The 22,786-nt window shown below is 50.8% G+C and overlaps 1 protein-coding gene across 1 annotated transcript in view; it reads right to left on the bottom strand.

Annotated features, from left to right (window-relative positions):
• The window catches only part of LOC144934443 (vitamin D3 receptor-like), an 84,250-nt gene that overhangs the window by 34,985 nt on the left and 26,479 nt on the right, over positions 1-22,786 (bottom strand). Inside the window, exon 3 of the mRNA XM_078860195.1 lies at positions 16,535-16,665. Within this exon, the coding sequence (XP_078716321.1) occupies positions 16,535-16,665 (131 nt within the window). The remainder of the gene's footprint in view (positions 1-16,534; positions 16,666-22,786) is intronic.

Here is a 22,786-nt window from a genome sequence, read left to right on the forward strand (position 1 = left end):
AGAGACTTCACGGAAATATCAATGCCCAATCTCAAGCAGCTGTGCCCACTCTAGCAAGAGTCTCCTCTGAACGTGTGAATACAGTATCAGAACAGACACTTCAACATGAGTGATCACAAGCGTGCTTCCCTGCAACATGCCACTGCATTCCTGAATCCTGGAAGGAATCCCCCCCCCCAATAAAGTCTAACGTTCACAATTTAGGCCTCGATTTTTATTCGGTAGAAATGTCACAATTGGCTGTTTGCAGTTTAAGTTTAAAGATTCCTCATAATTTCTGGAGAGACCACATTTGTGTCCCCAATTGGCCTGGCACCTCACTCATTCTTTTTGCTTGGACGACTGCCACGCAGTCGTAATAAAATCTATATGAAAAATAAACAGCTTATTCTTTGAGTCTTTCGGTAAAGTCACGTAGATAGGTTCAAAGAAACAAACAAAAAACTACGACGTTTCGATCGCAACACAAGCGGTCGTCACCGCTTGTCGTCACCGCTTGTGTTGCGATCGAAACGTCGTAGTTTTTTGTTATTTTCTTTGAACCTATCTACGTGACTTTACCAAAAGACTCAAAGAATATGAATTCCTGCAGTCACGAAAGCTTTAAGTCAAGAATCAACAGCTTGCTTCTGGATGCAAATGCAGACAGAAAGCATACGTCCGAATGTTCCCAGGCCCAATTACATCAAATTCAATTCTTAGGAACGGTTGCACACTATGCATTTAAGTATAGTCCATGTGAGGCAACAGACTTTAAAATTATACAGATACTAAAACTACTAAAACGAAACTATTTTTATTTTACCAGGTAAGGCCCACAATAAATACAACACCACAAAACATGGCGACATATGATAGTTCAACAAACCGGCTTATGTGCAAATGTGTGGCAGCCAAATATTCTAGAGCACATTTCTAAATATGTAGAAAGAGCCAGAGAGAAATCCACGTGACCATGGGGAGTACATGCAAACTCCAAATATACAGGCGTCAGGTTCGAGATGTTAACTACCTTGGCCTATATACCAGGCAAGGTAGGCCCCATCTCGCCACCGTGGTGCCCCAATAGTAGCCGAGTTAGCCAGCAAGCCCTTAAATCATGGCGAAGAGGTTACGGTGACATGAAGCGTGATTTAAATGACTAATTCTAAAGCGCACACACACACAAATTGTGTGCACTTGCTGCACGTTGTCTAGGCGCGAATACATAATTGGCTTTGAAAATTGATTTTGAGTGGGCATAATTGGTCAACTGCTGTAATGTGTCATTATCGTATAAAACAACCTCACATTTGATGCACGCCAGACTTCAGGGAGCTGTAATGACCGATTAAAGGAAATGGTCCCGATAGATACAGTTTGTCACTTGGAACACGACGCATTATACACTTTTTATTTAACAGATGCCATTATGCGGTAAAAGAAGCAGAAGGAAAAAAAGACACACTTGGTACATTTTTATTTCTTTAAGCCGGCTCTCCCAGCTTGAACAATATTAAAAGTTGTCGTGTCAAATCGGTGGCATCGATGAGCATCAAGCAGAGACAACGGACGCAAGCCAAGCGTGATGCACATCACCGCACGAGCACGCAGCGTACGAAGGCTGGCCCGGCCCGTCTACCTCGAGAAGGAGGAAATCATGAAGGTTGGAACGTAGCTGTCCTGGGGACACTAACCCCCAAATACGAGGGTGGCGATCGATATGTCTCTTCTCCCTAGCCCAGGGGTCGGCAAACCTGTGGCTCCGGAGTCGACAGCGGCTCTTTAAGGACTGCTTTGTGACGTTATCTAAGGACAGCCGTCACATATTACTGGTAGGAACCACCTGGTTACACCAGCCCACAGGGGATTATTGCACTTTTCGGTCGTGCAGGGAGGGGCTGGGTGGGGAGGGGAGGGTGGGGAGGGGCTGGGTGGGGAGGGGCTGGGTGGGGAGGGGCTGGTCACCCCGTGGTGCCCTTATAAAACTCAACGTTTAACCTACTCACGCCGGCTTGTGCCCGCCCTCACAGTCGGCCATATTTGCGGAATACACCACGCCGCCGTTGACCCTGGCCATTGACCGAGCAACCCAACGTTCCTACCAGCTCCCTCCGCAGGAATGTGTTCACATTGCACTGCGACTCTTGAAATATTGGGGGGCTCTTTCCCGAATTCGAAAAAAAGGCTCTTTTGTTAATTTGGTTTGCAGACCCCTGCCCTGGCCCATCCTGCCACTGCTATTCCCCTGGCTCCCGACTCTAGCTACCTCAACCCCTACCGCTAACCCAACACTCAACACTAGCCCTTTCAACTACCCCTCCTTAACCTTTCCCCGAGTGTTCTCCTCGCTGTCCCCATAACTATGTAATAAACGACTGGACCACGATGTCTGGCTCAGTGTCCTTTATTATTCGGTTCGTGCTGTACACCCACACGGCTGTCTTTACTCTGTAGCTTCTCCACGGTGCTGACTCCAATGTCGGCCCGATCCACAACAGCAGCTCCGCTGCTGTTTCTCTCACACAGCCCCCCTTGGCTGTACTCTCTGCTGCTCTTCTCCCTCCGCAGCTCTCACAGCTTCTTGCTCTCTCTCTCTCTCTCCGCAGCTCCTCCTGGCAGCCACACCGCTGCCTCTAACACGCAGCCCTCCTGGCTGTCTCCTCCCCAGCTGCACACCACTCCGCAGCTTCCTCTTATCTTCGGGGTTGGCTCCCGATGGCCGTCGGCGCCCCCCCTCTCCACACTTGCCCGCGTGGCCTCACTCTTTTCCGCTCACACCCCGACTGCCTTCCCCTTCCGGTTTACCCGCTTAAAGCCCCGAACCTTCCCCCCACGTCACATGACTCCACCCCCCGTGACGTCACCTCCGGAAGGTCGCTTACGCCCGCATTACACCACCCTCCCCCGTAGAAAAATCCCAGCCGACCTCGGCTGACTAATAGCAAATCGTAATGCGGCGAACCGAGCTTCCCCCCCTAAAGGACACTAAGCATATAATGTAACAACAAGAACAACAACAACGCAATTAACATCAACGAACGTACAAAAGCATGCAATAAATACAACTGTAAGAAAAAATAACAAGACAGCAACAATCAACGAAACGTAAGTGATTTGGAACGTGTGCGGGTCGCCGGCCCGTCCCGGACGGTCGGCGGCCCACTCGCAGAACGGGAACGCGATGAAAGTCGAGGAATGACAGGGGGTAATCCCCCTGTCGTAGCCGGAAGTCCACCGACGTCCCGTGTCCCTAAAGAGTTAGTCTTGGGCTTGTCCTGTGACCGTGCCCGCAGCTGGGTCGGAAGAGCTGCAGGGCTCGAAGGTCCCGCAGACCTGGCAGGCGTCCTCCGAGCAGGGCCCCTCGTCCCCCGCAATGTCACGGCCGGCCTGTCTGGAACAGGTACGACAGGCGCTCTAGCGAGATCAATGGACGCAGGCAGGGGAGAGTCAGCAGCAACAGACCCCGGCAAGGCAACATTGGGGGATGACGCATCATGTAAGGGAGCAACATATGGTTTCAAGCGCGACGTATGCACAACCCAGCGACGAGACCCAATCTGGACGCGTGCTGACTGTGGGTTGGGAACCGCAATGAGGCGTACGGGACCATGCCAGGGTTTGTGCAATTTCGGCGAGGTCCCCGGACGTACCTGTGGACAATGAAGCCAGGCTAGGTCCCCAACCTTCCAAGGGCACTCCCCCTCAGACCGTCGCGCATATCGCTCGTTCCGGGCCTGGGCTTTGGCCGTAGCCACGCGGGCATTCTCCCGCGCCTCCGTGACTCGGCGAACCGTGTCCTGAATGTATTCAGGAAGTGGTTTACGAGGTCCCTTCACCCCAGTTCCCAATTGCACATCCACCGGCGGCACGTTTTCCCGACCATACATAAGGTAAAACGGCGAATATCCTGTAGCCGCATGAGGCGTCATCCTGTACGTCGAAAGCACCCCGGGGATGTGCAGATCCCAATCTGATTGTTGTTCACTCACGGTATGGCAAAGCATGGCAGACAACGTCCTGTTCAGCCGTTCAACCATACCATCCGTCTGCGGATGGTATGGGGATGTCCGTACTTTCTTAGTCCCAAGGCCCGCGCACACTTCCGCCAATAATTTAGAAGAGAAATTCCTGCCCTGGTCCGTGAGGAGTCTCTCAGGCGCCGCCTTATCCATAATATACCCAAACAAAAAGGCGTCGGTAATGGCCGCGGCCGACTGATCGGGCAACGGCCAGGCCATCGGCCAACGGGAGAGGTACTCAACCCCTACCAGCAAATATTTATTACCCCTCGCCGATGGTGGAAAAGGTCCCAATATGTCCAGCGCCACCAATTCATTGACTCGAGACACCTGAATCGACTGGAGAGGCGGCACGTAAGGATGTTTCGGCGGCTTACGTTGTGCACACGCAGGGCACGCGCGCACGTGCCCTACGACATCTGTCGCCATGCCGTGCCAAAAATAATGACGTTGCAACGTCAACAAGGTCTTCTGCACCCCTAAATGTAAGAGAGTGTCACAATGGAGGGTTCTAATCAACTCGAACCGCAAGGACGTTGGTACCACCAGGCGCCAACGTTCCTGGAACCCCTCCCGCCACATAAGCAGACCATCTCGGAGAGCGGTTTGCGGCCCCACAGCCGTACTCGGACTCCCATTGTCCTTAGCAGACCGCTTCCGCAAGGACACCAATGACTCATCCATCATCTGTTCCCGGATCCAGACAGACCGCGGCAGATTCAAAACCCCGTCAGCCGGTCCCGGTTCCATCGGAGTGTCCGACTTCTCGACGGCCAACGTGAGCGGCTGAGGGGGGTTTGGAATCGGCGAACACCTATGCGTCCCCGACTCACATTTACAAGGGGCGCGCCGCGGTAATCTGGAAAGTGCGTCAGCGTTCGCATGGCGCACTCCCTTCCGATGTTGAATTTGGAAGGAAAATTCCTGTAGCGTGTCCAACCAACGTGCCAACTGTCCGGATGGCTGGTCAATTTTAAGGGCATATTGCAAGGCCGCATGATCCGTACGCACAATAAAAGAACGACCGTAGAGGTATGGTCGAAATTGCCGTAGGAAAAAAACAACCGCCAATAGTTCTCTGCGAGTGACACAGTAGCGGGTTTCCGCAGGAGACAAGACTCGGCTACCATACGCCACGACACGCTCTACACCCCCTTTAGACTGTGATAACACCGCCCCAATACCTGTGTCACTCGCGTCCGTATCAAGAATGAATGGGTGATCGAAATCGGGATAATCCAATGTTGGGGCCGTGGCCAATAGATCACGCAGACTCCGAAAGGCCGCCTCCTCCGGCTGTCCCCTAACAAACTTCCGTCCTTTACCCGTAAGGAGATGCAAAGGCCTCGCAATCGTCGCAAAACCCGGCACGAATCTTCGGTAATACGAGGCAAATCCCAAAAACCGCCGAACATCCCCCACGGTGGCCGGAGTCGGCCAATCCCGGACGCACGCCGTCTTTTCCGGATCCGTGGACACTCCCTCAGCGCTCACGATGTGCCCCAAATAGCGGACGGACCGTTGCAGTAGGTGACATTTCTTTGGTTTGAATTTCAATTTGGCAGAACGCATCCTCGTGAACACTGTCTCCAGCCGCGTCAAATGTTCATCGAATGTGCGGCTGAAGACAATGATATCGTCCAAATATATAAGACATGTCTCCCACTGCAACCCCGTCAAAACGAGCTCCATCAATCTTTGAAATGTAGCAGGGGCCGCATTCAATCCCATCGGGAGACAGTTGAATTGAAATAACCCCTGCGGCGTACGGAATGCGGTTTTCTCCCGTGAGGACTCGTCAAGGGGAAGCTGCCAAAATCCCGAAGAGAGGTCCAGTGTGGAAAAGAACTTAGCCCCCGACAATGCGTCGAGGGAGTCATCCATACGCGGCAGGGGGTACGCATCTGCCACCGATATCTTATTCAATTTGCGGAAATCAACACAAAATCGCAATTTGCCATCCTTCTTCTTAACCAAAACGACTGGAGCGCCCCATGGGCTGTTAGATGGCGATATAATGTCCGCAGCCAACATGTCTTCCACTGCCCCCCGCACGTGTTCTCGCTCCGCAGGACTCATCCGATGCGAATTTAATCGAATAGGGGCAGCATCGCCCGTCTCAATGTGATGGTAAAGCAAGGAAGTGCGGCCCAAATCCAAATCATCGGAGCTGAACACATCGGAATATGTCAACAACAATTTACGCAGCGCACCACGTTGCTCCATGGACAGGGAAGAATTTTCGTCACATAAATGAGCAACCCAACGATCATCCGAACTCCTTGGCTCGGAAACCCCAGCAACAACTCCCCGGCTATGTGGACAATCATGGGTCGCAAACGCCGTAGTGGCATGTGCCACAACCGTACCGGCCGGGACACGGACGTTTTCTCCCCCCGCATTAAGCACCTGTAAAAACGGTAATTGATCCGGCCGGACGATGGTCTGTGCCCCCACTAACGCCAACCCGGTTGATATCGTGGCGGACGGTGACAACAAGACCCCTACCGCTCCTAGCCGATCAGGCAGGGGCTTCCGATACCGCAAGGGTATAAGCATCTGTGTACCAGGTGGGATGTCCACAGATGCGACGGACAGCGCCTGCACTTGTACGGCCGAAGCAGGTCGCCCCCAGGGCGACGGCAGGAACGAGATTTGACGGCCCCCCGGCAGTTCAATACAATTCTCATTGATTTTGATCAAAATGGGCATCTTAGCCAAAAAATCGGTGCCTAACAAACAAGGAACCGCCAAAGATCTCGATATCAACACAACACCCGAGGCCGACACATCCCCAATAGATATCTTAGCATCCACCTGACCCACGATACCCATGCTACCCCCGTTCGCAGCGACGCACGACCCATAAACCGGACGCACAGCCCCCGACGGAATGCCCAACAGATGGAAAATGACATCCGATATAATAGTCGCAGACGCCCCCGAGTCAACCAAAATGCGCACGTCCACACCTTGTATGGACCCCGGTACAGTGGACGAACCCGTAGCGGCCGCGACAACTCTCCGTGCCAATTTGCGCCACTGCGTAACTGAATGAAAAGGCCCCGTCGATGGCCTTTCTTTAACAACAACAATAGGATCGCGCAACACAGGTGGTGGGTGAGGTGGAAAGCCTTGCCGAGTGTCTGGTGCGTGCCGACATGCCTGTTTCGGAGGATCTTTAGCCGACTTGACCGGTGCCGAGGCCTCCTGCTGCGGCGGAGCCGGGAAGCGGGCCCAGCAGTCTCTGGCGTAGTGGCCCCTACGCCCGCAGCGGAAACATTCGGCCTCGTTGCGCCGAAGCGCAGGCCTCGCCTCCTGACGGCCCCGTTCTGGTAGCACCGCGCGCGGTCTCGGCCCGCCGCGTCCCGTCCATGGAGCGGAGGCGGCCGTCAGTTGTTGAGGGCCCCGGTCATCCGGAACATAGACGGCCTGCGCAGGGTTCCACCCCAACGCCTCCCCTTCTTTGACGGGCCCCCCCGTCCACGCCGTCACTTGTTTCCAGCGACGGAGGTTGAATTGCGCATCGAGACACTTAGCAGCCATCCGGGAAGTTAGCTTCTCATGCCCACACACAGGCATGGGGATCCCTAGATCCCGAGACAGCTCCAACATTTTCCCTAATATGAGAGGCTCAAGCAGGTCCTGTGGCGTCTCAGGATAAGCTGCCATGGCCAGCTCCAGCACCGCACCCCTGAACGCCACGGGCGACTCCTCTGGTGCTCGTTGTCGTTGAGCGAATCGCCGATGCGCATCATCTGGTGGCTCATAAGCATCGGCCATTTCTTGAAAAACACCACGTAAAGTTGCCTTCTTATCGGTCGCTATGGAACGGAAGAATCGGACAGATTCGTCGTCCAGGAGAGTCGGCAACACCTCCAAAGCCTCCGCATCGGTCCATCTTGCTGTGCGTACCGCCGCCAAGAAGCGGCAGGCGAACGCGCTCCAGTCCCCACCGACGGAAAATTCTTTAACTGTTGTAAGGTGGCGACTCCGACTCCTCTTCCCGCCGTCTTCCAATGGTGGTGGTTGTGATGGCAATTTCAAAATGGCGTCGGCCCGCGGCGTGGCCAAGATGGCGGTTTGGCGCCACGGAGCGCGCAAAATGGCGGCCTCTTGCCGCGTGGGCAATGGCGGCGGCAGGACAGGCAACGTGGCGGCCCGCGGAGCACCACTTGCATCATCCATCGTCCCTGGCGCGACGAGATGGCATAGATGCGCCAGGACGTCCTGAAGTGCCTCCAGTTGTACCGCCATCGCTTGCCATCGTTGATCCGCGTCTGATGATGTCGATGGACCCGCCACCGCGCCAACATCCTCCACTCCCGTTCCCGTGGTCGCCTCAGCCGGGCTCTCCTCCACCACCCCAACAGGATCCGCGGTTGGAGGGAGTTCGTCGTCGTCGGACGAAGAAGCCGATGCAGGCGCCGGATTAACTTTCTTCCTCACTTGTTTCGACATGCCGTTGCACTTCCGACACCAGTGTAATAAACGACTGGACCACGATGTCTGGCTCAGTGTCCTTTATTATTCGGTTCGTGCTGTACACCCACACGGCTGTCTTTACTCTGTAGCTTCTCCACGGTGCTGACTCCAATGTCGGCCCGATCCACAACAGCAGCTCCGCTGCTGTTTCTCTCACACAGCCCCCCTTGGCTGTACTCTCTGCTGCTCTTCTCCCTCCGCAGCTCTCACAGCTTCTTGCTCTCTCTCTCTCTCTCCGCAGCTCCTCCTGGCAGCCACACCGCTGCCTCTAACACGCAGCCCTCCTGGCTGTCTCCTCCCCAGCTGCACACCACTCCGCAGCTTCCTCTTATCTTCGGGGTTGGCTCCCGATGGCCGTCGGCGCCCCCCCTCTCCACACTTGCCCGCGTGGCCTCACTCTTTTCCGCTCACACCCCGACTGCCTTCCCCTTCCGGTTTACCCGCTTAAAGCCCCGAACCTTCCCCCCACGTCACATGACTCCACCCCCCGTGACGTCACCTCCGGAAGGTCGCTTACGCCCGCATTACAACTACACAACCACTTTCAATAACGACCACACTCTTTATTATCTCAACCACTATAATCGTACGTGCAATTTCGTAATTGCTGTGAAGCACCTTGGAATAAGGCATGATATATATTTAAAATATATAAGATAAGATCGATAAGAATCCAGAATGGGGCCTGAGCCTTCAGCAGGGGTAGGTAGGGGACTCAGCCGCTTTACAGCCGCCCTCCCCGCCAACGCTACAGGGCTGCCCGTCGCAGCAAAGTAAAAAAAATCCTCGCCGAGCCCGACTTGCCGTGCGATGGGACACAACAAAATGGTCTAAACCCCGAAACTCTATGCAGGGAGACCGCCGCTTGTGGAATAAAAAAAAAGCCAAAACGTGGTGCCCCCCGCAGCGCACCTTTCACCAGTCGGCGAGTGGTGCCGTGCGGCCCCCTGAAACAAACGCGTGTCCACAGCTCGACGGGAACGCACGTGCAAGGATGCGCACGGTGTGCTGGCGATATTGCGCTCGGCCTTGTTTCGCACAAACAAGGTGGCATTGTCCATTCAATAAACTAGCTAGGTTTGAAAGTTCGATGGAAGGTGGTGGGTGGGGGGAGGCAAAATAAAATGTAGTATCCCATACACTTCACCCTTCTCTCTGCCGTGTGTCCAGGCTGTGCGCTAGGTGTAATTTTTTTCGCCATGGCGTCTTAACATCTTACTCCACATGCCGGGCAGTTTCTGCAGGCACCGAATACATTCTAACTTTAAAAAAACTATTTAGACTAATTTTATTTAGCTTTGTAAGGCCCACTGAGCTATATAACTCTTTTTTTAGAAACGACCTGGCCACAAATTATAGCTCAAACAGGTGGCTTATCACGTGGAAATGCATCGAAACACACGTTTCTGAATGTAGAGGGAAGACCCGAAGGACCCAAACAAAAATCCACGCGAACACAGGAAGAACATCCAAACTCCTAATATACAGCGGTCGGGATCGAAGCCACGACCTCCTGTATACCAAGCGAGGTAGCTAACATCTCGCCACCATGGCGCCACATTGAGTCGAACCGCGTATGACAGGAGAGCGAAGCGGCACAACTTTGACAACGACGAGACAGCAATATGCCTGCCATCGTTTCCAACTTACGTTGCAAAGAATTGCTCCTCGCATTCACGTTAATTTAGTTGATTCTCAAAGGAGGCACCCGGTGCTGGCCGGGGGAGGTTCCACCTCTTCCCACACAGATCGCAAAGCCGTGCACGCGTTCACATTTATTTTCTTGCCACAGCCGACAGAGTCACCGAAATGAAAGCGCCAAGGCGTGGGCGCGACCTCCCTTGTACCGGCCGCGTCCGTGACCTTCTATAAGCAGCTCGTCATTTGTCAGCGCCCGGCGAGATTTCACGCCGGGATAACGAGTCAGATGCTACACAATGACGTGACGGGACGTCGACGCAGTTTCAAACAGACATCGTATCTCATCGGTAAACCCGGCTGCGAGAGTTTCTCCCTAACGCCGCGTGACACTTTAATCTGCGCTCTGTCTCATCAACGAACAAACAGCGGGATTTATTCCACACCAAGTAGTTGACTTCACGTTTCGCTAAACAGCTCGCCATGTCCGTTACTACTCGGGTACGATCTAAAATTGTATGATATCATGGTCATCGTGACGTCAGTTTCCCATAAATTTGTTATTGAATTTAAACATTTTATTTTATTGTTTTTTGTGCTTTGCTGGAAGTCCGAATTAGAATCACTTCACAAGTTATTTTCAGTTCATGGAATGCAAAGCTGCCGTATATCTTCTAATCATTGGAACTTCACAATATATATACAAGACCTTAGAGTAATTTCACTAACTACGAAAATAACGACATTCTATATTTACCATGCCGTCACTCGGTGAGAAAAAACATCGCAAATAAATAATTTAACATATAATCGCTATTTATTTCAGATTTTTCATTACCGACTTTGTTGTTTCATGAAATGTGTCAGAAGAAGGAAATAATTAAGAAGAATAAATAAAATGATCAACAAAGAAATCGCAATGCGATGAAATTCTGCAAAATGGCCGACGCAATCGTTGCGGGCCCCTGTACGACGCAGATCCGGCGGCTCCGCCACGTTGCGGTCACCTCAAGTCATTTACCGCGGTCCCGAGAGCCACGGTCGCAGCACTCGGGCTTCGGACAAGACGGACAGAATACAGCGTCAAAAAAAAAGCGGAGGTTTGCGCGGGATTGCCGACGGTTCAACACCGTGCTGCTGATATCACTGCGACGGACGTGAACGACCCCCGTGGCGATGCCATGGCAGTGGCCGTTGCGACGGCGTTAGAGCACGCAATTAAGAGCACAATATGCAGGTTCTAACGATAGCGCCGTTATCGCTCGTTATCGCTCGTTATCGTGTACCCTTGGAGGGGGGAAAGGACAATGTTTAACAATAACTTTGAGAAAGAAAAAAAAGATAGCCGTCCTATCTCAATGCGGGGCCTCGTCTGCTCACAAATGAAAGATAAATTAATTCAATTGAACTCTACGTTATGTCCTTTCATGGCCTTGCACAGGCAAAAGGAAACTTAGCTAATATCGCGACTACAGCTTCTAGAATGTAACCGATGCACCATTTGCATATTTTCATAAAATCCGCTGCAGCTCTTTTACGGGTCGAGCAGTGGGTGACGATCACAGATCTGCCGCATCTCCTAACGGAGACTCAAACAGAATTCCGGAAGATTCGGCAGGTGCAGGAGAAGTAACTGTTCTCGATTCATCAACTTCTTTATTTGTCATCACCGTGACCAATCCACTGCTGGATGAAGGCATCCCCTTTCCCGCACACCCCCGCCCCACCCCACCAAAGTCATCCTCACAGCAGATGTTGGCGAACCATCGAAGAAAGCCGGTCACTGCAACCCGCACTTTAAAATTAGCTTTTGCGTCCGTCTGGAATGCTCTTTCTTTCGAAATAGGGAAGCCACTGGAGCTATGCACTTTAAAATCATCGAGATTGAAAACTCATTTCTTTAGAACTGCTTTTAGTGTTTAGTTTGTTGTCCATCCCCCGCACCTTCGATTAACGCGGTTGGCTACGTACGGTACAAAAGAAGTTGAACACACGTGCGTACAAATACACTGCCACATCCCTCACAACACCGCCAACCAAGAAATTCAACATCCACAGCACCTGCACGGAATGTTCCAGTGAAGGGAAAGGTGCAGCCTGTGAAACTGCTCGCTCACGACACTGCTGGCGGGAGGGCCTCCACTCAGAGGGCGCTCCATGGGACCGCTCTATCGAGGGTGTTTGGGTAACTCTGTCATGCTGGTCGGACGTTTTGGAAGAGCTGAGAGTAATCACAGCATTCCCATATCAATTAGAGGGCTTTTTTTGGGTTAGAAAGCGTGAATATAAATGTATCGTTAAACCCGCCACCATCCGGCACAGCCAATTAGTAAGATTTGTTACGTAAACAAATCATGCCAACTCGTTACTAGTACAGCACACCGGTGTGTTGGAGAGCAAATCCACAACATTTACAATTCGATTACGTGACAAACCTTACTAATTGGCTGTGTCGGGTGGTGGCGGGTTTAACAACACATTTATATCTATGTCTAAATGTAATCAAAGCATGCACCAATCCACGTTGCTTTGTGCACTCTTCACTATTTAGCCTTTTGTGACTCGAGTACACGTACATCTAGAGCCCTTGTGTCAATCCACTGCTGCATGAGAGCCTCCCAACGCCATATGGGTCATGGGGTGTTCAATATTTGATCATATTTCACCGTGGCGGTCAGTGCGGGTTGAAGGCGGATAGCATAGACAATGAGGCATAGTGCAGTACCACAACTGATTTTGCTGCGCTGCCTGCCTGCTGACAATGTAACGCCACAGTAGCCTCCGTCAACAGTTATTATGCATTGTCGTCATTATCCACGCTCCATCCTGCTTAGCTTCTGTTATTCTGACGAGATGGGCCACATTCTGGGTGATTTGGTCATCTGCTGCAACTTGGATCAAGTGCATTATCTATTACTCATTGCTATGGACTAATGGCTCACATGTAACGCTTTTGTCGCTTGTTCAGCTCCCTTGTAATGGCCTCATATGTTATGGCACTATACGTTTTGTTGTTGTTGTTTTTGTATTAATTAGGAATGCAGCAAATGAGAATGGACTGCAGTTAGGGGCCACGGTTGGTTCACCTCGAGGTTGACAGATAGGCACGCAATCACATACGTCAACACTGTGTGCACAACTTGACGCCAGGGCCCAGGGGAGTTGCCAAGGTTGGGATGAAAGGTGGAGCCACAGGTGATCTTGCAGCAAGCATACGTGATGGATAGCAATCTTTCTACTAGCTATTGGGTTTCAGAACCAAGAATAAGTGCTCTTTTAGGCAAACTCACAATGATGGGCTCCACTGAAGAGTTATTCATTTGGCTACACTCATACGTACGTATCTACATACGAAGTGCCCAGTGTAATCAACGCAAGTTGTCAAAAACGAGCCGCTATTTGCATGCAGTGTGAAGGCCAGGCTGCGACTCTTAAGCGACTAGTCTGGGCCACTCAACACGGCAAACTGCCCAAAAATGTAATATTATTATTATTCCGCTTGTTTACCCAGTCTCAAGACTCCTTTTCATAGGGTCCTGCCAAGTTTGTGTGAGTGGGAGACAATGTTGCCATGTGTTAATTCCTTCTGAGTAATTTGCAAGTAAATGTTCGGCATTGGAATGTTTGTCAAATGCAGTACAAACTCCACACAGAAAGGCACCAAGGTTGGGAATCAAGCCCAGGCCCTTCTTGCTGTGAGGCAACACATGTTACCACTCTGCCAACCATGCTGCCTCACTGTAAGCCTAGAAAGTTAGCCGGATATTTGATTTCACGCTCATGAGATAACCAATCACAATTTAGCGGGGGGGTTGGTGGGGGGGGAAAACACACAAACCCGGTCGGGCAAAGGTCATTCAAAGTTGCTACGACAGAGAGATCAAATACGCCTCAGGTGCACGCACGACACCGAGCAGTTACGCACGCTCCCTGCAGCGCGCAGTTGATCCCAAGCAAGCCTCAAAAGCGTCTGCTTTGAGCGTGGTTACATTGGGTATTATTTACATTACCGGTAATTGCACAGGGGAAAAAACCCGCTAAAACTACATTCTACAGGATTTGCCGCGTAAAATGAAACCGCCGAGCAAATAAAATACCTAAATAGTTTTTTTTTTAAAGGAACATTAAGGGGAGCCGCCGTGGTTTATGAGTTAGCACAGTGGTCGCTGGTTTCATTCCATGTCTTGCCACGGCAGTTGAAACAATGCGGGGGGGTTAAGGTTTTATTAAAGAAAAAAATCCACCCGTGCTTCTACCAACCCGGAAGCATGAATGGGTTCGCCAAGGTTAGTGGATCGGCAGGTCACCTGTGGCGGGGTAAAGTGAGGGCATGCCCCCCGTCTCTTCCGAGACATCTGGTCAGCGTGGAGGAGTAAGACAAATACCCTCGAGCGCTCCCTCTCGTAGAGTCCCTTTCACCAGCAGTGGCCTGAGTGACTGAGCCAGTGAGCAATGGCAGGGTTGCGAGCGAGGGCACATGTAGCCACGCAGTAACTTATGCCGCCGTGCTGCTTGTACTTTCGCGTCCACCAAATCGGTGTGTAGTTCATTTGCCGAAATTCCACTGGATAAAATTACCGGTGCTCGACTTTCAGAACCGGTAAATCGGATTGTGAAAATGCTTACCAGTTTAGCGGTTATCGTTTAACAACCATAGTCTGCTTATGTGCTATAAAAAAGAGGGGTCACGGTCTGAAATGTCGCCCCTTTATATACGTTTCCTTTGAAGGCAGTGGCTATTGACAAACATGCCGCGTTTCTGTTGTGTGCGCTTGACGCGCGCCACGGTTGCACTGCAGCCAGAGATTTGATAATTTGTTTTTTTACCCTTTTATCTGGCAACAAAACTGACACCTTTTTTTTAAGAGGAGTCATGTTTGCATTGACCACAATACCTGCGGTTGGAATGCAAACAAAAAACACAACTCTGATAATGTATGCACTTTTTTTCTTCTTGGTTCTTTCGGTAAGTCACGTAGAAGGGAAATAATAAAATAATAATAAAACATAATATTATTATACATAATATATTTCAGATTATTTTATTATGTTTTATTTTTATTATTTTATTACTTCCCTTCTACGTGACTTTACCGAAAAAACCAAGAAGATGAATCCCTGCAGTCACGAAAGCTTTAAATCAAATTTAATGTGTGCACTGTCCTTGAAATTGATTGGTCCACACCCGAGACAGCTTTTCTTAAAGCCTAGTCTCACATGGTGTTGGACCAGATGACGCCAAAAGGCGCACAACTCAAAGACAATGCACCATCAGAGAATGAGAGCTCGGGGAAGCATTTACACCATTGGAACCACCTTTGCCAGTAGCAAAATATGATTGGTTTTTTACCCTTATATCTGGCAACAAAACTGACACCTTTTTTCTACAAGGAGTCATGTTTGCATTGACCACAATACCTGCGGTCGGAATGCAAACAAAAAACACAACTCTGATAATGTATGCACTGTCCTCGAAATTGATTGGTCCACACCAAAGACAGCTTTTCTTAGAGAGACTCCTTGTAAAAAAAAAGTGTCAGTTTTGTTTCCAGATAAAAGGGTAAAAAAACTATTATCATATTTTGCTACTGGCAAAGGTTCCAATTGTGAGTCAGAGATTTGTTTCGTTTTGACGTGTTGTTTTTGAGCTCCCTTTTCCACCCAGTTCTGAACGGTCACATCTGCAGCATAGACCGGATGTGTATGCGTGCACGTGTGCATGCGTGCATGCGTGGATAGAGCGGTGGAGTAGTGGTTAGTGTAATGCGGGGCGGAGGGCACTACGACCCTTTTGTCAGTCCAACTTAGTAGCACGAGCACAGGGACCCGCATTTGACTACCGGCCACGAACATCATCAGTAGCGAATATCTGAATTGGTCCCTGCACCTCCCGTAGGTCGGATCAGCCTTAAATGAGTGCCTGGAAATCCGTTAACATCAGTACTGTGTAGACAAAATGTCCACCATTCAAGCCTTCATTAGGTTCTCGCTAACAGCACTTGCCCCAAAAGCCCGTGCCGGTTACATTTGAGGGGTGGGGGGGGTGACCTTTGTACTTTTCCACCGGCACATCCGAGCCAAGAAAGGGTCAGGGGGCCCCTCATGGTACGGTTAGTTTTCCACCGGCTATCCTGCCGAGCCAATCCAGAACCCAACCGTTATACAATGCTTCGTAAGACATCTGATTCGGGCTCAGGGACAGCACTAATGGCGACACTCATCGTGTGCGATGTACGTTAGCGCCACTAAAACAACGGCGGAGGCGCCGCGTCACCGACGCGCATCTCGACTCGTTGACCTCGTGCGACGCTCGTGACACGGCAAATCTTTTTGGCTGGCACGACATGGGGTCCCGGCACGACTCGGTTGTGTAGTGAAAGGACATTTGCGCGTCTTCATTGTCCACTCACACTCCTTCATCATGCCGATGTCCTTGCAGCGTTTGAGCCGGCACGATTGGCAGTGGCGGCGGTTGTCCTTGGTGATGCTGCACCTCCCGTCAAAGGGGCAGGTGAAGGAGGCCGAGCGCTTCATGCTCCTCCTGCGCGACACGCGAACGCACACAACGCACACGCACGCATGCAGGCAGGCGCGTGCGCCGCACACCGATGAGTCTCCCCGACCATGAGGTACGTCCCGCGGACAATATACACGTCGTTTTATTCGAGGGTGACGAAGAGTGTGAATACCCAGACTTCAGTGACAGCCTCGAATGAGATTAACCGCGTTTATAAGTTACAACACTACGATTCACATTGTCTAACATTCAGGCTGATCTCTGTACGCGGCTGTTCAAAAGCCAGAGTGGTGTCATGCTGCTCAAATGAGCGCTTTGGCATTGGTGCTCATCTATGGTTTGACAGCCCTGAGGCTGTGGTAGAAATTATGCATTTCTATGGCAGGGGCGAGTCCATCCATAGAAAAACCATTGTGTTGACTTGCTTTTTAATCGACCCCAGGATAGATGATGGGCTGGCTAAAAACCCCAAGCAAAATTTGAAATCTCAACCTATGACAATCTTAAAATGTTCTCTAAATAACAGAGAACCAATAAGATTACCTAAAGGGCTCATTTCTGTAAAGCAGCCGTTATTGGTGGTCGTTGTAAAAAAAACTAGATTATTTTGGGTTAAAACATTTATCTTCTTCTAAAAAAAGAGTTAACGTTAAATAACGTCACAAATAGGCAGCGCAAACGAGCGGGGGCTAAATATGCCAGGAGAAACATTCCAAATACCTTCCTCAGCACCGTGGGACGGCAGGGGTATAACACAATAATTATACAGCTCGCGACTGTGGCGCAATACTTAATGGCATTTCACGACGGCAATTCACCTGGGAACGCGCACAGAATACAAACGCAACACCTATGCGAAATCAATGCGGAGCCCAATAGGTTTGGTGTTTTTAATCGGCCACGCTGCGTCGCCACGGAAGGTGAGGAGGGGGCCCACCGCCCACCCTTTAGGGAAGATAGAAAACCGTGGTGGCCACACACTTCGGTAAGTTCACGGTGTGCGCCAGGCAAGACGAGCAGCGGTGGCATCACCGTTTAGCCAAATAAGCAGGCGCTCGTGTGGGCGCGTCTCTCTCGCGTCAATCACTTGGCAGCGGCACGAGCCTTGTCACGGGCACTCGCACAACGGTAGCTCCTGCAAAGCCGGCATGCACTTGGACCCTGTCTGATATACAGACTGGGGGTGTAGCCTATCCGTCCGATCGTACAACCTGTTGTTCGGTATCGTCATTATTATTTACTTGGCTTAGCTGAAGCCCCGGGGCTCGCTCAATTTGTCTGAAAACACAAGTGTGGGCACTTGACTTCCATTTGCACGAATAATTTCACCAAACCAAATCTGCGTGGAGAAAAACAGCCAGTGACGCACACAGAGGCCGGGTGACAACCTCTTCTGAATCCCAATGCCCCCCCCTCCTGTCTCTGCCTGACTCGGCTCTGTGCTGTCAGATGGGAGTTTGAGATAAACACGCGGGAGATGGTGGTGGGGAGGGGGATGTCGCTCTCTGTGACGCCTCGAGTGGAAAAAGGGGTGGGGGGTTATGAAGAGGGGGTGGGTCGGTGGCTTGATGTTCTGCTCCCCCAGGGCCTGCGCCAGATCTGAAACTGAGTGTCCAATTCAATTAAAGCCGCGTTCCTGAGCCCATTATTGCTTTAGAGCACAATCGCCGTGCTCGGGCCTGAAGGCCTAAAAACCCAAAACAGGCGAGCGGCAGACAGTGCCGAGGAGCGGTTAAAAGCTGGCGGAGACGAACAACTGCGTCGTGGGAATCGAGCGAGGCGAGGCTAAAAAAAAATTCAAAAGAAGACGATCTGATGTAATTCTGAGTCGAGCAGTGTGAGGAAAGAGAGAGGTCGATTTCAACAATGAGGTGGAAGGATGAGGGGAAACGGCGCATCTGTTAGAATGAGTCATCGGCAGCAGGGGTAGGTGTCAAGGTGTGAAGTTCACGGACACAGTGACCGAACGTAGCAGTGGTAGCGGTGAAAGAGTAACCAAGCAAGTGAAATCTGTACTTCTCTAGGCAACCCGAATCACGAAAGACGTCGCAATTCGGCACGCTTTAGACAAAAACGGCATCGGAATATGACGAGGGGGTGTACGAATGCCCGTACAGAGTGAAGTGTTCAGCTTTGCGTAAACAGTCGCAGCAGGTCGACTAAAATCGGCATTCACAGAGGCTTCCAATAAATCACACGGCGGTGAGACAGCGCGTTACGAGCACAGGAGGCGGTGGTGGCGTGGTTTGGTAAACGACAAACAACCGCCACGTGGAGCAATGCTGCTCCGCCATTATTATCCGCTTCGGGTTTTACTGATCGCCACAGGTGTTAGCAATGCGCGGTGGCACATTCCGCTCGCGTAGATGATGATGATGTGTGTGTGCCACGTGAAGTGAAGTTTCCCGATTGGGAAATTGGCCCCAAGAGCAGCTCGAGAGCTATTTTAAAAGCAAGCCCCCACGAGTTTCCATCGAGGCACACGCCCCCCCCCGGCCCCTCTATCACCACCACGTGGGCACAGCGGCCGTGCCCACGCGGCTTTCCTACGGGGATGCAAATCGCGGCAAAGTGCCAGGGCGAATTCCGATTTCCAGGAAAAGCAAAAATCCAAAATCGTCAATAACAAGAGCGGCGCTAAAAACCGAACACACTGACAGGTGGGGGGGTGGGGGGGTGGGGGCATCGGCTTGAGCCACGCACGGCTCCACCGTGAATTCCGGCAGAGTCTGTGAAACTTTTCTCAGCTCTTGCGCCGGACCAAAAAAAATATACGGCGGTCGCTTTAGCGTTTAACAACTCTTGCCTCTCGACCTGCACGCCAGGTGAAACAACAACGGTGCAAGTTTCTTACAACCCCCACCCCTCACCACCTCTGTCCAGCCAGCAGTGGAAATGTTTACTTCGCCATTGGTGGATCGGCAGGCCGGGTGTGGTAAAGTGTAAGTAGTGTGAGCACACTGCACTACGAACCCGGCGACCAGAGTTCGATTCCCACTCACGGACAACACCAGTGACGATTATTTTAACTGGTCCTGGGCCTTCCCTAGGTTCGACTCAGCCTCCAATGAGTAGCTGGTGCGGCGTGTAAACATCATCACTGGGGAGACAAAGGCGGCCGAGCGTGGTGCTGGCCACCAACCCCTTTCGTGTGGCGTGCCGGCCTTCATAGGTGCTCGCTAACAGCACTTGCCCCAACAGTCTGTTACGGCTACAGGGAGGGATCTTTGTGTTGTCTTTGTAGTCCCACCTCTTACAAGACGTCTGGCCAGCGTGGAAGCGTGGCCCAAAACAAACCTCCAGGAGGAGCACTCAAGAGCGCTCTCAGTAGCGGATGGCCTTCTGCCAGCAGTGGTGTGAGCAACAAATCTCAGGCCTGCACCTTTACCTTGACCCTCGCAGTCAAGTTTTCTGTAACGAGTTGCATTCATTGATTTGGCAATCGTACCGTAAACATTTTTTTTTTATCATTGCATTGTAACTCGTCTTAGTTTGCTTCTCAATGCCAGATTTGTGAAAAGAATATCCATTGTGATGTATGCATACAGTATATTTAATATATAACAGCTGTTATGTAATTCAAGGGATTAGCTTATTTAGGGAGATGCTCCCAGCATACGGAGAAAAGCTTTGGACAGTACGATGAACAAAAAAACACAACGCAGAGCCACACACAGCCACAACAGCAAAAACCTACGCAGCACTAAGTCAAGGCTTTACGTCTGGCATTTTTGATTTTATTGGCTTCGTAACCCCCGGGGTGGGCTCTTTGTTGAAAAAAAGAGACTCGTAGTCTCAACAGGCTCCCACCTGGTTAAAAAAATCCACTTCACTTAAATGGGAACACCTGCAAGATGGGGCTCTAAAGGGAGTGCACACAAAGTCCACTCTGCATTTTCCAGGCAGCTGGCATGGTGCAAAGCTGCGTGCGAGCGATCCCTCTGTGAAGGTGGCGGTCTCTGTACGTTACCGCGGCTGGGCTGAGCAATGTCGCTCTCCGCGTGTGGTCTCGGGCCGTGTGCCACGTGTCAGAATGAGAATATTTATACTGGAGGAATCTTATGAGCTATAAAGCTCTTTTGCCACAGATGTCCGGTAGGGGCAGGTCAGAACGTTACAACAACAGTACAAAAACACGACAGGAGTGCCAAGTATAGGAAAGGTAAACAAATCACTTTAAAAAAAATATACAAATAAAACGAGTCTATTTGTTTCCTTACCAGGTGAAGCCCATTGAGCTATTAGCGTCTTTTTCAGAAGCAGCCTGACCACAAATGAAAGCTCAACGAAGTGGCTTATCATGTGGAAATTTACAGCAGCAAAATAATCTCAACGTATCGGTCGGCACGATGCTCGACGTTTCACCCCACGCGGAGAAGAAGCTACCAGAAACGTCGGATGTCACAGCGGAAAACGTGCGGTGACGGCCAAAACAACCCCACAAATCCGAGAGCTTTGACTTAGTTCAGTCTGCAGGCGGTGGCGCAGTCAGCTGTTGCCAGTAGACAGACGTACAGCCACACGTACTGCACAGCCCATTTGTCAATCCACTGCTGGAGATCTTCCCGATACCGTGTCGGCTGTGGTGGATACTTGACACATACCTCATCCCGTTGGTCAGTATGTGTCAGTAATGGTGGGGGAGGGTGAGGTGGGGGGGGTACTGAACTGGTCCAGATGACATTGCTGTTGGCTGTAGTTAAGCTCAAATTGCGGGGTTCATAGTTCGGTTTGCCAACTGCTGCACAAACACTGCTCCTCCACATATCACAATGGTTAAATGTGAAATGAGGTAATATGGGGTGGGTTGGCGGTTAGTGTACGCTGCGCTACGAACCCGGTGACCCGAGTTTTAATCCCGGCCATGATCTGAAGCCATTCTGGGCATCCCATTCAGCAACTCGCACTGTCCAGAGTGGTGAAGTTTGGTCAAATAGCCTCCATTACTGGCACAGCAAGTAGAGGCCTTCATACATCCAGCAGTGAATTGAAAAATGGTCAAAAACAATAAACGTATAGCTTTCTGATGTGTTTCCTGGTGTCATTCATGCTAAACATCATGCATTACCACCCTAAAGCATAGAGCCATTCAGTACAACTGTGAAACCAGGGTAGTGAACCTAAAAAAACCTCTGTTTTGGAGAAATGTTATATCATACATTACAGATATAATCATACATCACACAGGCTTCGATTTAAAGCTTTCGTGACTGCAGGGATTCATCTTCTTGGTTCTTTCGGTAAAGTCACGTAGAAGGGAAGTAATAAAATAATAAAAATAAAACATAATAAAATAATTCTCACGACGTTTCGGCCACAACGCAAGCAGCCGTCCTCAGGTGAAGAAACAGGTCTGTCGAGAAGACAGCGTCTGAATCTTCTCGACAGACCTGTTTCTTCACCTGAGGACGGCTGCTTGCGTTGTGGCCGAAACGTCGTGAGAATTATTTTATTATGTTTAATTTTTATTATTTTATTACTTCCCTTCTACGTGACTTTACCGAAAGAACCAAGAAGATCACACAGGCTGTTGAGGCAAGTGCTGTTCATGAGCACCGCTATGAAGGCCGGCACAGCGCACGAAGGAATGGTGTGGACAGATCCACGTCTGGCCCCCTTTATCTCCCCAGTGCTGATGTTTATACATTGCACGGGGTAATAGTTTAAGCGCAAGCTGACCCAGGGTTGCCCCAGGTCAGATTCAGATATCTGCCACTAATGTTACCCGTTGCCAGGAATCGAACTCGAGTGGCCGGGTTCATAGCTGCTTACAAAGTCAAAGATCCCCCGTATAGCCTTAACAGGCTGTTGGGGGCAAGTGCAGTTCGCGAGCACCAATGAAGCCCGGCACGGCACACGACGGGGTGGGTGGTCAGCACCACGCCCGGCAATGTTTTTATCTATTTGTTCAACTGCTCAATGTGTTGCCTAAAAGTGAGACTTCGATCGAGCACCACTCCAAGCTATTTCGGGAGTGGGTCGCGGGTGATGGCTTTACCACAAAATTCGATCGTCAGCGTACTTTCTGCCTCCGCGTTGTTGAGACGGAACGCTGAGGATACTGTCTTGGTTGGGTTTGGCTTAAGTCGCCAGGAGTAGAAATAATCTTCCAATTTCTTTAGGCCAGTGTTCAAGATGTCTTGAG

Source organism: Lampetra fluviatilis, chromosome 10 (genome assembly GCF_964198595.1).
Source record: "Lampetra fluviatilis chromosome 10, kcLamFluv1.1, whole genome shotgun sequence".
Taxonomy (NCBI): Eukaryota; Metazoa; Chordata; class Hyperoartia; order Petromyzontiformes; family Petromyzontidae; genus Lampetra; species Lampetra fluviatilis.